At 37.8% G+C, this 23,214-nt stretch overlaps 1 protein-coding gene across 1 annotated transcript in view; it reads left to right on the top strand.

Annotated features, from left to right (window-relative positions):
- Positions 1 to 23,214, top strand: part of LOC139944470 (E3 ubiquitin-protein ligase SMURF2-like) — a 56,324-nt gene that overhangs the window by 6,174 nt on the left and 26,936 nt on the right. Inside the window, exons 2-4 of the mRNA XM_071941491.1 lie at positions 11,601 to 11,639; positions 14,866 to 14,974; positions 18,442 to 18,575. Of these exons, the coding sequence (XP_071797592.1) occupies positions 11,601 to 11,639; positions 14,866 to 14,974; positions 18,442 to 18,575 (282 nt within the window). The remainder of the gene's footprint in view (positions 1 to 11,600; positions 11,640 to 14,865; positions 14,975 to 18,441; positions 18,576 to 23,214) is intronic.

Genomic DNA, 23,214 nt, shown 5'->3' with positions numbered 1-23,214 from the left:
GTTGTTCAAATTTCATTTAAAGGCAGTGGACACTATTGGTAATTAGTCAAAATAATTATTACATAAAACCTTACTTGTTAAGGAGTAATGGGGAGAGATTGATAGAAATGGCTCCCTCTGAAGGGACAGAGTTTTCGGGAAAGAAGTAATTTTCCACGAATTTGATTTCGAGACCTCAGAATTAGATATTGAGGTCTCAAAATCAAGCACCTGAAAGCACACAACTTTGTGTGACAAGGGTGTTTTTTCTTTCATAGTTATCTTGCAACTTCGCTGACCAATTGAGCTCAAGTTTTCACAGGTTTGTTATTTGAGGCACATGTTGAGATACACCAAGTGAAAAGACTGGTCATTAACATTTACCATTAGTGTTCAGTGTTTTTAATGTGACATCTAAATGTACAAAGGTTTACTCTTTTAGTCATCTTTTTTTTCCAAGACACTTACACAGAAAGCAGTTAATAAAAATCTTCAAATTTGTAAAATTTGCTCTAATGCTTTTGGGGAGCAATGATAAGGGCCTACATACATGTGTTGGTCGTTGTACATGAATGTAATTGTTTAGGCCTGACATGTATACAAAATATGCATGTAGCTTGAGACATAACATGTAGTACTTAATTCAGGGCCAATGCGATTGGAAAAAGATGCGATCTAGACATGTCTCCAAGATGTAACAGCAGTGCAGTTAATGATTCCTCAGGATCTTAAGTAATCATTTAGGTAATTTGCTAAACAGAAACAAAGGGTTCTTAGTTGAAAGGAAGTAAAGATACCACCTATCAAATAAAAGTGTATTGTTTGTTAAGTAACGAATGCTAAACAATTTTCAGTTCGATGTGTGAAGGACACATGGTCGGATGATGACCATATGTCAAGTACACATGTCATCGAATATTATATTAGAGAGATGACTTTGTCTCGGTACGTGGATTACTTACAATCAACGAGACATCGTTAAAACAAATCCCCCCCCCAGATATCTCTCTCGTTCATTACACCGTCTGGTAAAGCGCAAGTTTTATTGACCATGTCCTGAGACAAAAGGAGGAAAAAATGCCCCAGAGGGAAAAGGAGGGGTGAATACTGAATAGACAACTGCCCAATTAGTGCCAGGTGTCTAATCAATGGCGACACCGTGTGACAGTATGGGAGCATGGGTCAAGGATCCAGACCAGACCAGACTAGACATTGCATACACAATAGACACCTACAATTGCATGTGTGTGTAGTATACAGTCATTTTTGCGTACACTTGTGAGTGTGCATTGAGTTAATGCATATTTTACGTGTGTGTGATTAACAATTTGTCGTCTCAAGTTATAATACTTGTCTGGAGTACATTTTGCAGGTACTGTGCAGAAAAAGCATCAAGTCAAGCGCAGATTTTTTTAAAATAAACTTTGCTGCGTCCTTAATTCAAAATGAAAACTTTACAGCATCTGCGGAGGGTAGTTTTTAAAAGCAAATAGTTTTATTCATATTTTTTAACCCAGGGGTGAGTCTGTTCATAAGCTGTTAAAGACTATTTTGTAATTTGGATGCCATGTTTTATAATTCATCTTAAAAACATTCTAAGTATTGAAGGTTGATAATTTATCAACCCTCGTTAAAATGTTCTCAAGATGCCCAGTTTCCAGGATCCAAATGCTCATTATCTTGTAGATTAATAATTATAAAACTACCCCTTTTAAAGTAGGTCTCGAGTTACACGTACATGCCACAGAAGCCCTTGCCTCAGTGCCCCTGCAAAAGTTTCAAAAAAAGACTTGTAAGATTTTCCAATGGAAGTGCACTTTGCTAAAACGATCTTGCCCTTTGCAAAAATGGCCTTGCCCTCACAGATGAGAATCCAGGTCTGTTTTACATGTAATTGATTCCTCTAACGATGCATTTTTTCTTTCAATTCTGTATATAAAACCCAGCTGCCAAGTAAATATTTATTATGCAAATAGGAGTCATTTTATTTTTTAATTTTAATCATAAAAAACAACCTTTTCACTGATATTTTTTTCAAAATGTAAAGGTTTGAAAATATGTTTATAGAAGGTTTTTATTCATGTTGGCAAAGCAAGAACAATTCTTCAAATATCTACTTGGGCTACACTGTGCTTAGTTGTTTGAAAAAGTTTACAGAAAATGTCATCTAGGAGTTAAACTTAATTGACAAAACTATTGAAAACATCAAAAACACACAAACCCTCTGTTTTACAGTGATTGTGATGATTTCTTTTTTCTTGATTTGATATTTGGCATGTCAACAAAACTTTAAAAAAAAAACCCAAAACAAAAAAACCTCCCTCTCTCACCCATCCGCAAAAAAAATGGACGATCAACAATTTTTTTAATTTTATGTGGCCTTACTACTGGCACCCTCACAAGCCCCTGTTTTCTTTTTATTTGTAAAATGCTGGAGAATTAAAATCGTAATCTTCTTTCTCTCAATATTGTTCAGATCCAGATTTGTTGTAATATATTACAGCAAGCTGTATTTTCTCGGCTCATTATTTGTAGACTCCCAGCCAGTGTCACATAGATTTTACGATTTTTGAAATACATTCATTACCAACCAATGCTGTTTTCATTTTGCAAAGAGCACTTTTCATTGGAAAATCTTAAAAAGTCTATGATGAATTTGTTGGTGGGGCACCAAGGCAACATAGTAGCCTCTTTGTAATTTCAGTAATTTCAGGCCCACATTGTTTTTAATTCTATTCCTCCATGAAGTGAAGCCCAACTCCATCGAGAGATGATTTACAATGATCTTTCTTGACCCAAAATAAAAATATCCGACACTATGGTAACTCAGCACCCAAACTGTTGGACTCTGATTATGGTGGTATGCCTGATCCCAATACTTAAAGGAACACGTTGCCTTGGATCGGTCGAGTTGGTCTTTGAAAAGCGTTTGTAACCGTTTGTTATAAAATGCATATGAGTAGAAAGATGTTTAAAAAGTAGAATACAAAGATCCACACACATTTGCCTCAAAACTGCGAGGTTTTCCTTTTACTTTGAGAACTAACACGGTCGGCCATTTATGGGGTTCAAAACTTTGACTCCCATAAATGGCCGACCGTGTTTGTCGACGAGGTAAAAGGAAAACCACGTAATTTCGAGTGATACTTCTGTGGATCACTATATTCTACTGTTAAAATATCTTTCTAATCATATGCATTCTATAACAAACGGTTTAATATGCTTTTTAAAGACCAACTCGACCGATCCAAGGCAACGTATTCCTTTAAAGCTTCATCAGATTTTTTACTATAAAGTACAAGCCTGAGTCCATATCTGAACCACAAACAAAACATGTAGTGGATTTTGAAGGGTTGGGGATAGTTAGCGTTTATCACCATACATGTTTACTTTGGCTATTTTCCTTCCTCCATGCCTTAGCATTGCACACAGGCTAGTGTAAACATGTACACTGTCTGTAGCCAGACTGTCAGAACTGTATAGAGGTTTAATCATGAGATGATCGCATCGTAAGAAAGTTGTCCAATCTTGACATCTGCTCACTTGTAGACTCATCAAATGATGAGAGTAAATTAATATCCATTCACAAGACTCCAGTTTCATGTGAGACTTCTTCCGTGAAGTTGAATGCACTACACCCTCATCATTATGAATCCAGCTCCCCTAGGCTTATTAAAAAAATGAAGAAGAAGAAGAAGAAGAAGCAATGACAGTAGACCTTCAGAAATTGAGACTTGACAGACGCCGTTAAAGGGAAGCGGACAATGTTGTCTAAGGAATGTTCGTTAAACTAAAGTAAGAATCACACGATTGCAAGTACAAGTCACCCCAAGCATGAATAACAAGGGAAGGATGTCTCGTGGCTGGTGGATAGTCGGCACGTTTTTTAGTTTGGACACTGCGGCTTTGGCTTGATCACCATGTAAACTGTCATGTTAGTCAAAGGAGGCCCATAGTAACACCCTGAGCCATAGCTGCAGCCACAGCAGCCGCAGCTGCCAATTTGGACATGGCCTGATCTTGAAGAAGTGTTCATTGGAAACAGTTTAGACGTCCTGTTTGAAGAATTTTCAGCAAACAAGGAAGTCATCCTTTTGGCTACATGTACATCGGGACTAAGCCTGTGTCCAAATAGAGTGGCTTTGGCTACTGTGTCCAAATAGAGTGGCTTTGGCTACTGGCTGTAGTCATTGCGTCCCTAGTCATTGATTCAAATAAAGTGTTAGCATGTTTGTTATTGTGTAAATGTATTGTAAGTGACTAATTTGGAAACACTGTTTTTAAATTTCCAGCAAATTGAGCAGCCCTTTCACCTTATCCTGGCTTAAAACTTAACTCAAAAGACAGTGCTACGTATTACTTGTTCAGACAAAATTTATACACAGTTAATTTTGCCGAATGGGAAGGGGGGACCCTGAATCTCCTGCCATAATTATATCAAAATGTAAAGACGCCAATTTTAGTCTTCTGACTGTCGTGTATTTTTTTAAAGTGAATAATACACCTAAATGAATCAAATGAGCTGAAATTGAATTTCAAATTAACTCCAAACTCGTGACCTCCTTTAAAAAACCCAAAACAGTTTAAGAGTTGGACCTTCACAGTAGAGCCACCCCGGCAGTCTCTGACATTGTTGTGTATCATGATAGAGCAAGTCATTGCTCTATGGTATCACAGTGTCATGTATGAACATCTGATGCCACTATTGCCTGCCCAGGGTTCACAAACCTTTCACATGTCTCCTATCAATTTGTATTCGGCTAATGAGGCTTATTTTAATTGGAAATGGGGAGAAGGTTAACTCGCTCAGACAAAAAGTACTCCTGTCTAGTCGGAGGAGGGCAATTATACAGGTTGCTTCGCTGGTGAGGGACTATATTTTATGATTCAATTTACAATTCAAAAACATTGCACTTGGGGGGGGGGGGGGGGACTAATGATAAATATTCAACACTACTAATTGGCAGTAATAATTTATTTTTGTTATGCCAGGACTCTTCTTATGCATGGGTTTTATAGGTGGATGTTTTTTTTTTTTTTTTTTTTTAATTTTTTTATTATAAAGTAAGCAGGTTTAAGTTTCTAAATGGTTGGTTTTGATGGAAAGCTCATTAGCTTTTTAAAGTAATACATAATTGATTGGGGGTTGAATAAAGAAAAAGCGACTAGAGTCAATTACCTGTGGATTAACATGCCGGTGCTCTACCAACTGAGCTATCTAGCCTCCCTATTAAACGATTTAAAACATGTTCAATTTGCATCCGGTTAAAGAATATTGTTTGTTTTTACCCGACACCGATGTGTGTAAGTATTCAATACCTTCCTGAGTTCTGTAATTTCACAGGCATTACTCTGATGGGATTCGAACTGCCTCTAGCTACGGGGCAATCTCTGTAGTCTAGTCGGTAAGACATGTACTCTTTCGAATGGCAAAGGGGGTGGGTTCAAATCCAACCTGAGTATTAGGCCCATCCCTTTGAATTTGTTCACACAACTCAGGAACGTACCGAGTATACATTGCTTTAACATCAGTGTGTCAGGGTTAAAGCAATACCCCTGATGCATAAACATGTATTTCATATGATGATACGTAGTAGTAGTACACGTAAGCCTGACATTTCAAGGAGGTCACATACACATAATGTCATTGTTACCTCTATTCCCCCCGTCTTGGCCTTGGTGAACCTTTCACAAATTTCCCCACAGAGTATTTCTGTTTTACTAATTAAAGTGCTCTCAAGTTGCAGAGTGACCTTGCCCCCCTTACTAATGATGAAATATCCATAACCATATCCTCGTCATGCAATCTCTACACAGTCCACAATGTCCACACTCAAAACCACTCAAATATTAGATTTTGCACAATTACAACACAATAATACAAAATAATTTATTGATTTTACCTGTTTTACACCGTTAACGTGTGTAACCATTGTATACTCTGTAATACACAAGAGCTCTGTAAAAAAGAAAATCACAGCCATAGGCCTTATTTCTCAGTTGGGATTCGAACCCACGACCTTTGCAATTCTAGTGCAGAGTCTTACCAACTTAGACCACAGAGATTGCCTGGTAGCTATAGAGGCAGTTGGAATCCTATATTTCAGCAGCTGGTACAGCAACAATTTAATAGATGGAATAACACAATAATACAACCTTTATTTTTTACTGGAGGCGGAGGGAAAAGGCCCTCAGAGATAAAATTAAAAAAATGACTAGGTCTTGCATTTCCCCCTGACTCCTATGAGAGGAGAATCTCTGGCTGCTACGAGTCATCGGGCAAGTTGACTCAATTCATGGGTCTACCTCTCTGTGAACGGACATTCTTTTGCACTCGTGTTTCTTTGAAAAACGGTCTGTGATTCAGTGGCCAAGTCCTTGATCATACAGACCGTTAGTTATTGAAGAGCCAGACAGCCAGACACTTCTCTCTCTAAACATGTAGTCAGTTTTTTTTCCCCTCCCATCTATTCTGAATCAACTTTATCATCATCTGATGCTGGGTGACCGGCGAGACAGACACATGTTTCAGAACAACGAGTGATCAATTAACCCGTAACAGATAATTGTTTATCTGTCGCACATTTTTTTCTTCTTCTTTTCTCTATTTTACTGGGAACTGAATCAGCTGCCGATGGTCCCATGGAAAGCATGATATGCGGACATTGTTGGAATGTGTTATAGATGGTTTTTTAATTCTCTTGTTACGGCCAGCCGGATTTAAAAACAGGTGGAGACAGAGTGATGTTTATGTTGTCTTCTCGGAAATAGATTTGGAACAAGTGGAAGTGAAGTAGTCAAAGTGTGATAATCGTTGGAAGCCGCGTTGAGATATTCCTAGAAATAGGTTTAAATAATAAAATGGACAAGCTGTGATTTAATAGTGGTTGACATCTTCTAATCCTGTTTTGACCTTTTTACTGGCTATGGAGTTGGCATTTGAATGAACATAATATTGTAAATAATTTGTGATGTATGTATTTGGAGTTTTTCGGGTTAAGATTCTACCCGGAAAAGTGAAGGAGTAGCTCTCTTAAGGGATTTAAAATGAATTGTAAATATCTTTGAGGGAACTGGATCAAGTCATCTGAATCTACTGGGAAAACTAATAGAAACATTGAAAGATGTACTAATGTTTGTTAAATACGGAATTTGAAAATTCAATTTAATTTGATTAAAAATTTTAATAGAGACCAGATCTTCCACCAAATTGTTCTCCTTCTCATTTGAATGATTCCACTCAAAGGGCAGGCTGTATTATTTTTATATTTGTAACAAATCACCAGAATTACACTACATCTCTATAATTTGTATTATACGCCAAAATACACTGAACACTTTGCACTGTGTGCTGAATGCACATTATGTGAACATATGTCAATACACTTACAGGTCTGTATACATAGTGTAGCTCTTGTTTACAAAGAAAACTTTGGCAATGAAAAATGATGTCCGTGACATCTGTTAGCTGAGGATTAAAATAAAATGACATATGTACTGGTACAATGTAATGTTTTGTTTTCAGCAAAGGTCGGCGACCAAGTTTCAAATTTGGCCGATTGAAAAATTACCGTTAGAAGAAAGGACCGTTAAGAGACATGTGTACTCAGCATGTGCTGTCAGAAAAACCTCCTGTTGTGTTTTATGCTAAGTACTCATATTTACAGAAACCTTCACACATGAACTTGTGCAAGATAAAACATTAGTTTGTTAGTCATTAAAACCATTACTCTTTGTCTGAAGCTGAATGTGTCATAAACACAGGTTTTTATTGTTTCTGGTGCGTACTAAATAAATGCAAAATTGATAGTGAAACCACAACCCGGTAACAGTGTCACTCTCCAGTGATAAAGACGTGACCGTTCCACCACCGTGGGAAAAATGGTCGTATCGTATTGACATACAAGGCAAGCTCATGTGGTATAGATTTCCGGTGGTGTACTCTCTCTGCTCTTAGCTTGTTCAGCATCTTATACACGTACATTCTGGTCATAACCCATGTGGCTCGATTGCACGCACCACAAACTTTTGTTGCAGGGTAACAAAAAACGGAAAACACAAATGCCAGCAAATCTAATAAAGATTTGTTTGCTCTCGTCTACTGATTGCTGATTGTTCGTAGGAGCTGCTTTGTCGTTTTCACATTGTGTGTTTTTTTTCTTTCTATTGCTGATGAATGAAAAAAACACGACAGTTAATTTTGGGTGTTACTTTCGGATGTCACGGCATATATCATTTCCATGTAACTCAATTAGAACACAAGACCGGGGGAATTGATCTTGCGGTTTTGTTATTAATCATTTGTGTGATTGTCAAGCTCTAAGGCGGGGAACTGTTCTTTGAAACAAATTGTTTTGAAACGAAAACTGAAAATGTATTGCTTCTAAGACGCTTAAACAAATGCCTCAGATTCACGTTAAACTTACATGGTTTAAAGATAATGATGGTAGAATGCTTCCCTTAAAGCCATTGGACACTTTCGGAACAGAAAAAAAGCTTCACAGACTTACAAATAACTTACAGGGTTTACAGAAGGTAATGATGAAAGACTTCTCTTGAAATATTATTCCATGAAATGCTTTACTTTTTGGGAAAACATTGAAACAATTATCAATTCTCGAAATCGAGAATTACGGATTTACTTTTTAAAACACATGTCATGACACGGCGAAACGCGCAGAAACAAGGGTGGGTTTTCCCGTTATTTTCTCCCGACTCCAATGAGCGATTGAGCCTAAATTTTTACAGGTTTTTTATTTTATATATAAGTTGTGATACACGAAGTGTGGGCCTTTGGACAATACTGTTTACCGAAAGTGTCCAATGGCTTTAAAATATTACTTGCTGAGGTGCTGTTTTTGAGAAAAAAGTAAACCAGTTTTAGGAAAATAGTTTTCTTCTCGGTGAGATGACAATTATTTTAGCATGTACAACAGATTTATTGTAAATACAATTCACAGTGAGTAGGGATTCATATCATGGCCAAAAACTTAATCTACAAAACGTGTCAATACCCTTTAATAAACACTGAGGAAATAATATTTTTTTGTGTTGGTGTAGATTCAGTAAATAGACGGTGAAGTTGTTCATTGCATAGAATCCTTTTGGTTTTACGAATAAATTTACCATCTGCTATTTATGGAGTGTACTTTTTGATCAGGGGCAAAGCAGGTTGAATGGTGGAATGACCTTACATTATTAATATACTGTGTCATCAATTTATTTTAAAAGGTAATGTACTTTGTCAATAAATTAGTTTTTTTGTGGCGCCAAGTCAAAAGTCTTCCATCTGTGCGTGCTGCGTACATAAGCCAGGTACCATGCCAAAACACCTACATGAACAACCTGTAAGGTTGCAGTTAAGGCTAAAAAGATGATAGAACCTCGGAATGAAGGGGTTGCTGGGGCGGAAAGGGGGGGGGGGGCACTCCGAAGGGTCCAAATCTTGAGAAAAAAGGAAGAATGCCTCCCACCTTGAACTGAGTACATTGCAATACCTAGTGTCTGAAATGATAGGTTTTGTGCTGGGTGTAGACTATTATTGCAAATACGCACAGAGTCCATGATTGATTTTATTTCCATTGTTGGACTGAGTTGTAGACCCATTGTTGTAGTCCTAATGTTGAAAGTGTAAGGTTGACTTTTAATATAAAAGAATCGCACATGAAGAATGGTCTGAATTTCAACTGTTTCTCACGTGTTCAAAGCTGGCAAACACAATGTTGTGAATGATTGCTGCATATAACAGTATAATCAGTTTGGCCTACCAGTAAAAGACAATGAGGGATTTCGTCAAAAAAGCGTAGGTTGTCTTCCATCGTTTAGGAAGTTAATATGTAGCATGCATACACTTCTGAAGACAATGAAATTATAATTACGATGACTGCTGCCACCCAAGCTTCCTCAACCAAAAGTCTTGCATTCATGTGGCATAGTGGTTAGAGCACTTGCTTTTGAACCAGAAGCTTGTGGGTTCGAATCCCACCAGAATTGCTGTGGATTTCTCCCATAAGACTCAGGGTCTTTAACAGTGACGTGTTGTGGCCGAGTGGTTAAGAGTGCTGGAATCAACCTCTGGTGTTTCTGATTAGGGGTGTGGGGGTTTGATTCCCGGTCGTGGCACTAAGTGCCCTGTTTCAGGTCCGATGTAGAGGTATATGTAGTCAGTGCTTTAAAATAATCCAGCCATGATAAACCAAAATAAATTGCTTGCAAATGTTAACTGTTTTCATGAACTGTTCCCTGCCACCACTCCTTCTTTATCGGCTTGTGAAAGAAGAATTGCTGCTTTTAAATACAATGGATCGGGAAGAAATTGGCAGGCACAGAGATTGCTCCGTTCAAAGAAAAACATATTGATAATTATTTTTTTTGTCATCCTTCCCATTGCAAATTGAAAGTAATTAAATGAGTTGCGTGTCAATTTAACAGAGGGACGTTTCCGTCATTGTCTGGGCAGACGGATTGTTTACTTGTTACTCGAGTAATGAACGTCTGCTTTCAGTTTCTGCGTTAAAAGGGCCAAAAAACTATAGAGTTTTCTCGGAGAGTATAAATAGCAGTCTCAACCATTCTGTGAAATCATGGCAGCTAGTGTGCTTTCGTTTTCAAGAAATATGTGAATTTAGTCATTTTCCAACGATTGTCGGTCCTTGTCGCCTGACAATCTTTAGATACTGGTTTTTCACTCTTGGGTACTGGTTTATCATTATTTCGTACCAATTTCCCGTTCTGGAGGTTGGGTTTCTCATTGTTGAGTACTGGTTTCTCATTTGTGATTACTGTTTTTTCGATCTTGAATGAGTATTGGTTTTTCATTCTTGAGTTCTTGAGTGCTGGCTTCTCGTTCTTGAGTGCTGATATCTTGAGTACTGTGTCTCCTGACGATGACTAGAGCAAGCTAAAGAGAAGTCCCCTCGATCCACTAAAGCTCAAGTAGTAGTCCCGGCCAATTTTCTACCTTCTGCCCAGGTAGTAGGACCGTTCTTTTCAGAACTGCTTTCTCGTTCTCGAGTATCGATTACTTGGTCTTGAGTACTGATTTCTTCTTCTTGAGTACTGCTAACTGATTTCTCATCCTTTAGAACTCACTTTAGAGTTCACTGTTGTTACACACACGGAAAACTTGAATAAAACTAGAAAGTTTGCCAAAGTTCAACCGTCTGGCAATTTGAAGGAACTCGACACTTGAAAAGTTTAGAGGCTTGGTTGTTTGATGAGGAAACTTCCAGAGTAAATGTTTATTTTAGATGAATGATAAATTCTGGTCTAAGAGTCTTTCTTAACATCTGATGATTTTGAAACCAAAAGTAGAATGCATTACTTGCTTGTGTTAGTCCAAGGCTACACACAACAAATAGTATATTTTTAATCTCTTGATGACATTTATTTTATTTGTCTTAAATAGATTTTAATCTTTAAATTTCTTCCCTTGAAAAATAAAAAATATCCAGGGTCGGCTGTATTTTTTAGGGTAGGTCGGGTTATGCCAACATTACATTTTTTTTGTATCCCTTATTGCAAGATGCTGTTTATAAAGCATCATGATGCAGTACTTTGAAACAAGTTTATATATTTCATATGAATCTTAATGAACTTTCTTTTCCCCTTTTCTTCTACAGTGCTGTGTGCAAAGAATATTTCCAAGAAAGACTTTTTCCGTAAGTATATATCTTCAAAACAAACTCTCTTTTTTTTAAGTACAGTTTCACATGCTTTAATAATGACTCTTGCATACGTGGTACATTTTTGTAGTGCGATAATTTTTCTTATATGGCGCAATTTTCATTCAGTATTCCGATTCGCCGATCAAAATTCAGGACATTCTGGGATCATTAGTTGCAGATAAATGGCAATACATGTAACTGTCTGAAAAATTTGCATCAGTGTCAAAAATAATTTATTCTCAGGCACATTAATATTATTTTTTTCATTTTTTTCATACAACATCCACAGAGCAAGCGCCAGAAACGGAGAGAAAATTTTTGTTTTTGTTAATCAACAATAGATTACTTTAAAATACTTTAAATGAACATTCATAAATACCTCAGACAGTTTCGCTATTCCTATTGGTGGAGAGGGCGTCACGTGGGGTGTTTAAACCGTTGATAATTACCAGTGTTTACAACCGGTTGTCTGTGCTAGTCTTGATGCAAGAGATCTTGTTACGGGCGATGCAGGCGCTGTCGGTGAGTTGGCCGCTCTGTGTGTGAAAGGAAAACCAGCGAATATGCACCAAGACTGTACGCGCATGCTCACGAACGGAACCCGAAAACACACGCGTACGGACATCGTACATGTACATACTGAACATACCATGGAGTTGGAAACAGAGCTCAAGCACTCGGAAACGAAAGTTTTACAGAGTTTCTTACTTTATTACGCCTTTTAACCAAAAAGGTATTTATGAATGGGAATCAAAGTGTGTTGAATCGGTTTTCAACTAGTGGTTTAAACCCGCTGAGGCCTGGTTCTTGATAATTTACCTCGACTTCGTCTCAATAAAATTATAAAGAACCAGGCCTCGTTGGGATTAAACCACTAGTTGAAAACCTCTTCACCACACATTGATTCCCTTAATAAAGTATTCTATTATATTTTATTATTTTTGTTCAAACATGTATTTCATACATTAATTTCATACATTAAGGTCTCTTTATTTTTGAACAAGTGATTTAGGTGTAACAATATGAAAATATGCTATACATAGCTCAAAGTATAAAACTTTCCCGTTAAAGTTATAAATGGTACAGCTCCAGTATACATTTTTTGTGCATAAAATGTTAGTCCAAATGACAGAATTCACCCTTGAATCTGTGTACAATCAGGTTTACACTTTTTGTTACAAAGACACCAAGTGAACTACACATACTGTGCAAAGAGTGACAAATATCAAGTTACTCTTTGCAGATCTTGGGTTCCACAAACTCGAGCACTTTCTTTCATCATTGACACAGCGATTGTTAATTGAAATTACATTTAGATTAACTGCTACATGTACTTCAGTGGTTTTCAAACTGTTGCTTATAAAATGGACAGTAAAATGTGTACCCATGATTGTGGCTGTGCACTGGTACATTTTTCTAGAGTAGAAAAAAAAGAGGAGAAAATCAGGAAGTGTAGGCCTTCATATTTGAAAAACACATTTACAGCACTTTTTGTTTTGAATCCTGTACAAACAAAATTGCCATCAGAAATCAAGTACCTTTTTACTTCCCGAAAAACAAATCCTGCTCATTTACGAAAACAAAACGAAACTAAACAAGACAAAACGAAAAACCTTGTAGTTGTTGTTGCATTTCAACATTCGGTTTACTCATCCCATTCTGAAACAATAGGAACTAACTAATCACCAGTCATATTCCACCCTGTAAAGCAATGAATTGACCAACATTGAAGTCCAAAATGGGATAAACAGTCAGGGCTATAATCTGGTAGGAATTGCCAGTGGCCAGTCAACTAACCCCTCTAGATAAACTGCATAAACAGGCTGGAGCCACTGGCTGCAAGCTACCACACACTTGTCATTCCAGGTTTAAATCTCTTGATTTCCCTGTAGTATACTATGGTATAATGGGCAGCCAGAGTGGTGTGAAGTTGACCTCAGATTGACCTCTATTCAGGCCATCTGTTGAAAGAGGGTTAAACCTTGAACTGAACGTCAGAGGCAGAGAGTCCTTGGTGATGGGTCTGTGGCCAGACATAAACCCTGCGATGTGTCATTGAGCCTTGGCTTGTTAGTCCGCTGTGATTTCACAGTGTACTGAGCAATAAGTCAATGCAGACTGGTCATGCACATGTATGATAATTTTGGTTCCCTCTTTTTGGTTTTCTCCTTGCTTCTTTATTTCCCTCTCATTCCCAAACTGTCGTCGTCATCGGTCATGGTGGGTACTTTCCTAACATGAGATTGTATCGTGTCGGTGGAAATTCAACTGGTTATCATGCATGAGGCAGTTCAAAAGCAATAAATGAATCATGAGTACCGGTGATAATAATGTCTGCAAGTCCAATGTTTGACGAATTATATATAACTGTATAAACATGCATTAGCATACATTACAATTTTATTACAATGGCGGCAGATAGTGGAGTTCTGAATGTAATATGAGACAATGACAACAAATTATTCAACGACTACTGACTCCACACTAAATGCACATTCTGTAAACCGTCTCATAAATTAATATCTACAAGTTTTTCCAGACCTTTAAAAAAATACTACATCTCTACGGTTGTGTGTGTAAATTGTTTTATTGAAAAGTTTGAGAGAAAAAGGCTGGGAATTTTTGAAAGAAAGGATGTGGTAAGGACAATTAAAAACAAAGAACATCCATGTCAAAAATGAAAAATCTCTTGGAACAATGACATAGGTATTTTTTTAATGTTTTTAATGTTTTTATTTTTTCAATAAATTGCACACAAATTTGTGCCAGCTTTGGGTTCGAAAGTCATACAGAATATACATGCGTGCATGATAATCATGTAGTATTTTGTTGAGCAAAAATATTATATCTCTTAAGATGCGCGAGTTTGAAATTGTTAGAACACTGATCTCAATTTAAAAAGACCGGAGGTACAATGTAAAACAAGTATGGGCCGAGATGGAAGTTTTGTAGTACAGCATTTTCATGCGAGTAACAACATTTGAGCTGCTTTTATGTGTAATTTTCCTTCAGATTCTGTTGCCATTGGTTAAAAAGGATAGAATACAAAAACTACCCCATCACATTTATTAAATTATGTTTTATCAACAGGATAACCTCCCTTGTCAGACTGTGGGTTTGTTTTTTTCATTCAGCTTTGACGAGAAGAAAAACAAATTATAAAATGTCTCAAAAACCAAGCCCCTCATCTTTCCTCCTCCTTCCTCTCTCCTCTACTCAGGATTACCGGATCCATTTGCCAAGATTGTCGTGGACGGCTCGGGCCAATGCCACTCCACAGATTTCTACAAGGGTACTCTGGACCCCAAGTGGAATCAACATTATGACTTGTAAGTACCCATACACCCCCCCTCCTCCTTTAGAACTAAGGTTAACCTTTTATTCAATTTTCAAAATGAGGTAAATGTGTGGCACCAGTCAACACTTCACATGGTCTTTGTCGGTGTTACTTCAAATTTAAAGGCACTGGACACTATTGATAATTACTTAAAATAATTGTTAGCATGAAAACTTACTTGGTGAGCAACGAAGAGCAATTGATAGTTTAAAGCATTGTGAGAAACGGCTCCCTCTGAAGTAACATCGTTTTTGAGAAAGAGGTAATTTTTCACTCAAATAATAGGCCTGTAAAGCCTTTTTAGGCATCTGAAAGCACACAAATTTGGGCAACAAGGGTGTTTTTTCTTTCATTAATCTCTTGTAACTTCATTGAGTCAAAATTTTCACAGTTTTGTTGTTTTATACTTTGACATCGAAGGAGAATACTGGTCTTTGAGAATTACCAAAAGGTGTCCAGTGCCTTTAAGTCTACTCTAAACAGACTTGCTGTTGAAGGAAGGATGGGGAAACAATAATGTAGAAAAGGATAGCCGGGTGAAATCAAATATGGCCATTTGAGAAAAGAAAACACCGGTGGTCGGCCATGCTTACCCAAGTTCATTGCGCGTGACCTGATTTTATATTTAGTTTTTAATATCGGGAATAATTGGTTTTGGCTGCTCTTTGTCTGAGTCCATCTGGACATAACCTTTTGTTTTTAGTTTTTAAAATTGATTTTTTTTTTTAGTAATTGTTCCGATTTTTTGAAGAGCTTGTACGGTCCATTGATTCCTTTGTCAATAGACTCATACAATAAGCTTTAGTCCAATTTTGTAATGGTCCAAGAATTGGGTTGGAGTTGCTCGGCTGGAATCTACTTATCGACAAAAAAAAAAAAAAGGAAAAAAAAACCAACAATATTTAGCCTGCTTTAAAGCTGGGCATTAATTTCTTGTGGGTTTCAATTTGTCAATATGGGTCAGTGCCAGTGGTTTAATGAATTGGGGATTTTGCATTTAATTAGGCTGTTAGAACTGGGCCAAATCGCATAGAGCTGCTTAAGCAGTAAATATTGCTTAACAAATTTCTGCTGAGCAATAATTAGCTGCATACCAGTCATAGACGGTGATGTACGAGATGGTGTTTTGATTGGTAACCTTATTCTGGTAAGCGCAATTTGGTTTGTGCTTAGCTACTTGTTGTGCTTGGCCCTGGAAACATCTACATGTATGTGTATATTTTCTGGTGTAACACCTGTCTCGATTTTAATTGCGTTAAAATGAGACAATTGACTCAAGTTTTTCGATTCAGAGAACTTGGGGAATCTAGGGGAATCTAGGGGAATCTAGGGATAAAGGTTGACAAAACAAGAGCAAGCAGTCGCCTGTCAAATTAAGAACATCATTAAGCAGTACGTCTGTATCCTAACCAATTAATCGTGAGGGATTAACAAAAAAAAAAAAGTTTTAAAGAAGCCAAAAAGGGGAACTTATTCCACGAATTGGTTAAACTGTTTCTCCCCCCATGCATCTTGAGATCATTAGAATTTGAGTGGGCAGATCGACTGACTCACCAGCAATGTTCAGTTACATGTATCATTAACTTTTCGGTGCCCTGTAGTAAACACATATGATGCCGTGCTTTTTAAGCTACAAATGATAACTTTAAAAAAATAGGTATATTATACAACATTTGTTAGGGTAAAAAGCACCATCATTTTTATAATAAAGTTTGTACTAAAACAATTTTTCTGTGAAATGTTTCCTACTGAAATGAACTCATTTTTTAAGGGGGGGAAAAAAACAAAAAACAAAAAACTAACTGATTTTGGTTGTTACAATACAAAATTAAGAACAATGTCTTTACAATGTACAGTACATGCTGAAAATTTACACTGTTTTTTGTTTTTTTATTTTCTCTTGACTCACACAATGGATTAAGCCAAAATTTGCACAGGTTTGCTATTTCATATACAACACGCCTCTCTTAATATTTATGCATGAGGTACATCACAATGCTAACTCAAAACGAGGCGATCGGCTGTTAGTGGTGGCGGGTGTGCGCCCATAGCCTCATTTTGGGTAAGAATTATGACAGTATTTTGCCAGTGTTTTTAGTCTTGTAAAATGTTGTTAAAAAGAAATTTCCCATAAAATCATAAAAACAGCAAAGACTGCAATCAAGGCACGTAACACAAATTCAAAGCTGACTATCCCACCCTATTTTTGCCATAGCCTGAACTTTCACATTGTAAGGTCATTTTAAGATCACATGATATGTTGTAATCAATACAAAAGTAGAAACGGGCAAGTTTAATCGACAATAAACGGTGCAAAATTTTGGCCGATTTAATCAGTCTGGGGCATTGCTAATGTTTAAGATAAAATACTCCTTGAGGTCGACATCATTGATAACCTTACAAGCAGTCAGGATTCTAAACAGAAATGTTGATACTCGAAAAAGATGATTATTTACAATGCTTTATACACTTACATGAGTATAGGTGCAATCAAAAGTAGGTCATCCCATGAAGGGAGGTCATTCAAATTACCACAGGGTGTCAAAAGAGACAGCACAGTTCTCTTCTCCTCTGACTAACATAAAAATCTCATTAGGATGCCCACCATTGCTGAAAATTTAAGGGCGTCTGTCCAGATTGTTCATATCCTACACTTGAATGATAGACACATGCAGGATGCTCAAATTCAAAACAAGGGTGTCCAAAAAGACAATTTTTAATTAATTCCCAAGATGCATCCGGCCTATTTGACGCAATATCGTCAAATTCACAATGAAAGGATTCAAGGATTGTGTCACGATTTCTGACTGTGTTTTGTAAGTAAATTATGTTGTGGTGGATAGTTGTGAATGACACATTTTGGTTCACCAGGCAGTTAGTCGTGATTATTTTTGTAGTAGTCGTGGCGGCACGATTAACCGAGTGGTTGAAAAATGATAGTCGTGACTCAACTAAGCAAATAGTCGCGACTACGACACTAGTCATGCTACATGTAGTAGCACTATAGTCACCCAGGTTTAGTGGCCACATGCTGCTAAAACACCTGATGATACTCTTGTTGATGACAAAGGAGGAGTCATTTTTCTTTAAATGGAAAACTAACCAATACAATGTGCACAGACAAAATTTGACTACAGCTGGATTTGAACCTGCTTCCCCCAGGGTTTAACATGCAGGCAATATTCCAACTGAGAGTGCATTCATCTACATGAAGCCCTAATATTGGCAGTCTCCATTTTGTCAGTATTTTGTTTGGGGGTGTCGGTCAGAAGCCATTTAACATGTACAGGTAAACTGGCCAATATTCAGGGATCACACCAAGTTTACGGTAATGTTTGCCCTTACACGGGTGTGTATTAAGCATTGAACTGGGGTCCTACTAAGTTTATGATATTTATGTTTTAATTTTCCTAAATAAAGTCCCATTCTAACCGCCTTATCTTCCTTTCCATTAAACAGATTTATAGGTAAAAACGACAGTATAACGATAAGTGTTTGGAATCATCGGAAGATCCACAAGAAACAAGGGGCCGGCTTTCTAGGCTGTATCAAGATTTTATCCCACGCCATCCAGAGACTAAAAGACACAGGCTGTAAGTATCTTTTAAATCCTTGTTTTTCTTTCACCTTTTTTTTTTACTGTGTTGATTGGGGATGAATGTTCTGGTTCTGGCCGAGTGGTCAAGTGCACTGGATTCAAGCTGTAGTGTTTCTGATCGGCAGAGTGTGGGTTCGAGTCCCAGTTATAAGGTGTGACATAAATTGGTCTCATAATTAAAAATGTTTAAAAAAAATCATTTTGTCCGAGCAGAATGTTTTATGGAAAAATTAATAAAATAGTACTTTTAGACCGTGAAATATTTACTGCTAGAATTACTGCAAAGACATATTTTTCTATACCCATTCTGAAGTAAACTTTCATACAATAACTCCCTAGATGGCCACAAAACGATTAAGGTTTCACACTAAATCTTCCTGAAAAAACATTTTGCCAATACATTTCTGATTCAACTCAGTGTCACATTTATTTCCAGCCTCAACAGAACACAACTGAATGTAAACGTCAATATTTTGGAGTCACGATCCTAATAGGCCAAGGCTTGAGTGGAGTGCCTTTATAAGAGAAAACAAAAGAAATAATTGACTAGTTAATTGAAGCATTTATTAATTAATTAATTAAGACACGACAGAGATAGACATGGGGACAGTAGGATCTGACCAGAGATAAATTAAGACAAGTGACGGCCTAAAGCAAATGTAAAAACTTAAAACAACAAAAAACACAACGCCCTTGACCTTTTTGCTGAGCACACTTTGGTTGTGTTGTCTGGGGTACAATCATCAAAATTATCACAAAGTACATGTACATATAACAGTTTCAGGATTATAAACATTTATGTCCAAATTAGTCAAAACATTGATAAAAGAAAATTCACAGAGAGCCATCTGAAGCAAAACATCCTTTTTGCATTTTAGACTGAACCATTTTGTAACACGTATCAGATGCAAACAATTTTCATCGCATTTTACAGTAGTAACATTTCACGTGTGTAGCGAAAAGGTTTAACATTCCTAGTTCGTTCTGCTAATAATTTATTCAAGTGGAAAGCAAGAATCGTAGAAACACCCCCGTTCCCATTTCATTGAACAAGCGCTGTAGAACATGACTAATACAATCACAGTGATCGACAGTAGACAGGTTGTGGCTTAAAAATTAACCAGATAAGGCTGGTTTGACTAGACGCAAATCATTTTAGTTTGTGGGATTTTTTTTTCCTCTTTTCGGGAAGAGAAATCGGTAACCCATCGGCCACATTACCAATCTCCTCATCAAAAATGTAGGTGCGTCTTCACCAGGAAGATTACCGAGCTCGGCCACAAAGCTCACCTGTTTTGTTTTAGCTGGTGGAGGAACATTCAAATTAAGAAACTTGTAGCTAGCCCAGATCTTATCAGTATACATGGCTTGATTGTTTATGTTGCTGTTGAGGCTTTGCATGGAGGGGAGGGGGGGGGGAGGCTATACCTTTGGTAATTATGCCAAAAGTTAATGAGCATAAAAACTTACTTGGAAATGCTGTTGATTCTGCATTACATTTTGAGAATTGGTTCCCTTCTTAGGATCTTGATAATAAAGACACTGGACACTTAACATATGCATAAAATAACAAACCTGTGAAAATTTGAGTTCAATCGGTCATCGAAGTTGCGAGATAACAATGAAAGAAAAAACACCCTTGTCACATAAAGTTGTGTGCTTTCAGATGCTTGATTTCGAGACCGCAAAATTCTAAAATCTGAGGTCTTACATTTTACTTGCATACAAGTTTTTCTCTTCCCATCTGTAACCATGATCATTTCAACAATCGTTTCCGGCACCTTACGCCAGCCACATTAAGATCAGAAATCCCATCCCCAGTGAATAAACAAAAAAATCCCAGAACAAAACCCAGAAATGCAGAGGAGTATTTGATCATCTCTGTGCCTCCAATCACTGTCAGTAAGACATCAGAAGGGGGAGGGGCCGGGCAATCTCGGTCACGCCACTGGGTGTCATCTGTCAGTCTCAGTACTAATATTTCCAAATTTGGTGCCCAATTAATAACACTTAAAGTCTGCCAGTGTTTGATCGTTTTCCTCCATGCTGGTATGTAACAGGAGTGTGGGGCGTACACTTCAAGATTACCCAGCCACGGTCGACTGACTGACTCACTCTCTAAAGATTTTGATGGTTTATTCACAATATTTTCCAATCGACTGGGGCACCCCCGCTTTTCCAAAGTACTTGGATGTGTATCTTGTTCAATTGGGTAAAATTATGCCCAGACATAATTCCCCTGTAGCTTTCCAGAATGATTTTACACAAATGAAACACAATCATTAGGGCTAGTTAAACATCATTTATCTCAAGATTTTGATGGTTTATTCGCAATATTTGCAATCCACTAGGGTACCCCCCCCTCTCTTTTCCAAGCTCTTGGATGTGTATCTTGTTCAATTGGGCAAAATTATGCCTAGACATAATTTTGCTCTGGCTTTCCAGGATGATTTTACACAAATGAAAAATAATTTGTACCAGTTATATCATTTTGATCATGAACTGGATTTCATTTAAGCAGACGTAGGAGTCTATCCTTGTCTTTAATCAAGTTACCTAGGGGGATAAAGTGGCTTAATGAATGGACATTGAAGTCGGGAGGGGGGGGGGAGTTTAGGACTGGTTTACAGGTTGTGATGATCAGGGTGAAGCAGCACCAGGATTGATGTAATTGGTGACAGTTAGTGGTAGACTGTCAGGCAACTATGATTTAAAGCTGATGATGATGAGTGAGAGATACAGGGGGCAAAATGGCTGTATCCGAAGCATAGTTTCTTTTTTTCTCTTTCTGTTGTTGTTTTGTTTTTTGGTCCAGAGGGTGGTAGTTCATGAATCTATGAATGACAACTGAAGGCTGGGGTTACAAACAAATTTTGGGGGGGGGGGGGAATCATACAATACCTGTTAGCATTTTAAACTGAGTCTTGTCAATGTCACTGGTGGGGGAGCCAATTCTGGAAGGCAGGCAGGTTGTAAATTAAAAAAAAACCAAACTGCAGCACGGAGGAGGTTCAGGGTCTGAATGTACCAAGGGGGGAGACCCACAACCCACTAAACTTGTTCTTTAGTAGGCCACATACTCATGGAATGCAGACAGGTTGTGAATCTTAAACAAAATGCAACTCCTAGAAGGTTAGGGTATTTGTGTACCAAGGGGAGACCATGATCTACTGTACAGTAAACTTGTTCTTTAGTAGGTCACACACTACTTGGATTGCAGACAAAGTATGAGTCTTTTAAAATCCAACACCTACAGGGTCTTTGTATACCAAGGGGATGACCAAAACCTAGTTAACTTAATATTTACTAGGTCATATGGCAGACAGGTTGTGAATCTTTTAAAAATTGCAACACCTGCACGTACATGTCGGAGGAGGTTCAGGATCTCTGTGTACCAAGGGGGAGGGGGGGGGGGGGGAGGAGGCCAACACCCTCCTACATTGTTCTGTAGTTTGTCACATACTCTTGGATGGTAGACAGGTTATGGGTCTTCTAAAATGCAACACCAAGGAGGTTTAGGGTCTTCGTGTACCATGGGGGAGAACAAGACCCAGTTAACTTCTTCTTAAGTATTGTAGAGGTCACATACAATTTGTGTACGCTTGGATGGCAGACTGGTTAGGGTTCTTTCAAAACCCAACACCTAGCGTCTTCGTATACTAAGGGGAAGACCAAGACCTAGTAAACTTCGTCCTAAGAAGGTCACATGGCAGACAGGTTGTGAATCTTAAAAAAAAATTCTCTGATAAAATGCAACACCTACATGGAGGAGGTTCAGGATATTCATATACCAAAAGGGGGGGGGGTACTGAAGCCTACTGCCCTCTTAGTTTAACCCACATGAACATGTGGACGACAGAGAGGTTATAGAAGTGCATGCTATGGTACATGTATGTTCAGGGTAGCCTACGTTCGGGGAGCTTCAGGTTCCATAGGGATGGGACCTGAAGACAGGGTTGTGCAGCTAGACCAATTTTAGTGGTGGGCAATAAATCTTCTTTTTATTAAAAGTCTACCAAGGGTGAGCGGATCAACAAACTTATTCATGTTTATTTATGTGGCCAAATTTCCAAAATGTTCGTGTTATGGGGTCATGCAATAAGTTGAATGGCCTGTTGACTGTGTTCTTTCTCTGTGACATTTGGTTATTATTGTGTCTCAGATCAATGCACAGTGGCTGGACAATATTTTGAAATCTGTGCTGGGCGGCACAATGTATTTTTCTCTTGAGTGCTGGGGTAAAATTGTGAGGTCCTGGGCAGGCCCGCCCAGCACCGCCCACCGTGGCCACATGTACAACAATGCCTGAGGCCCACTGCCCCATCTTTTATGAAGGTCATGTACATGTCGATTGAAGAGGAGTTGTGAATCATCTACAGCTTAAGGGCACTGGAAACCTTTGGTAATTGTCACAGATCGGTATCTCAAAATATGCATATAAGATAAATTTTTTTGAAAATTTGTCATTGAAGTTGCAAGAGAATTATGAAAGAAAAATACCTTGTTGCACAAATTTGTGTGCTTTCAGATGCCTTTTAATTACCTCTTTCTCAAAAACTACATGTACTACAGAGGGAGCCAATTATCACAACTTTTATACTATCAACAGCTTTCCATTGCTCGTTACCAAGTAA

The sequence above is a fragment of the Asterias amurensis genome, chromosome 11, assembly GCF_032118995.1.
Source record: "Asterias amurensis chromosome 11, ASM3211899v1".
Classification (NCBI taxonomy): Eukaryota; Metazoa; Echinodermata; class Asteroidea; order Forcipulatida; family Asteriidae; genus Asterias; species Asterias amurensis.
This window is presented reverse-complemented; position numbering and strand designations above follow the sequence as displayed.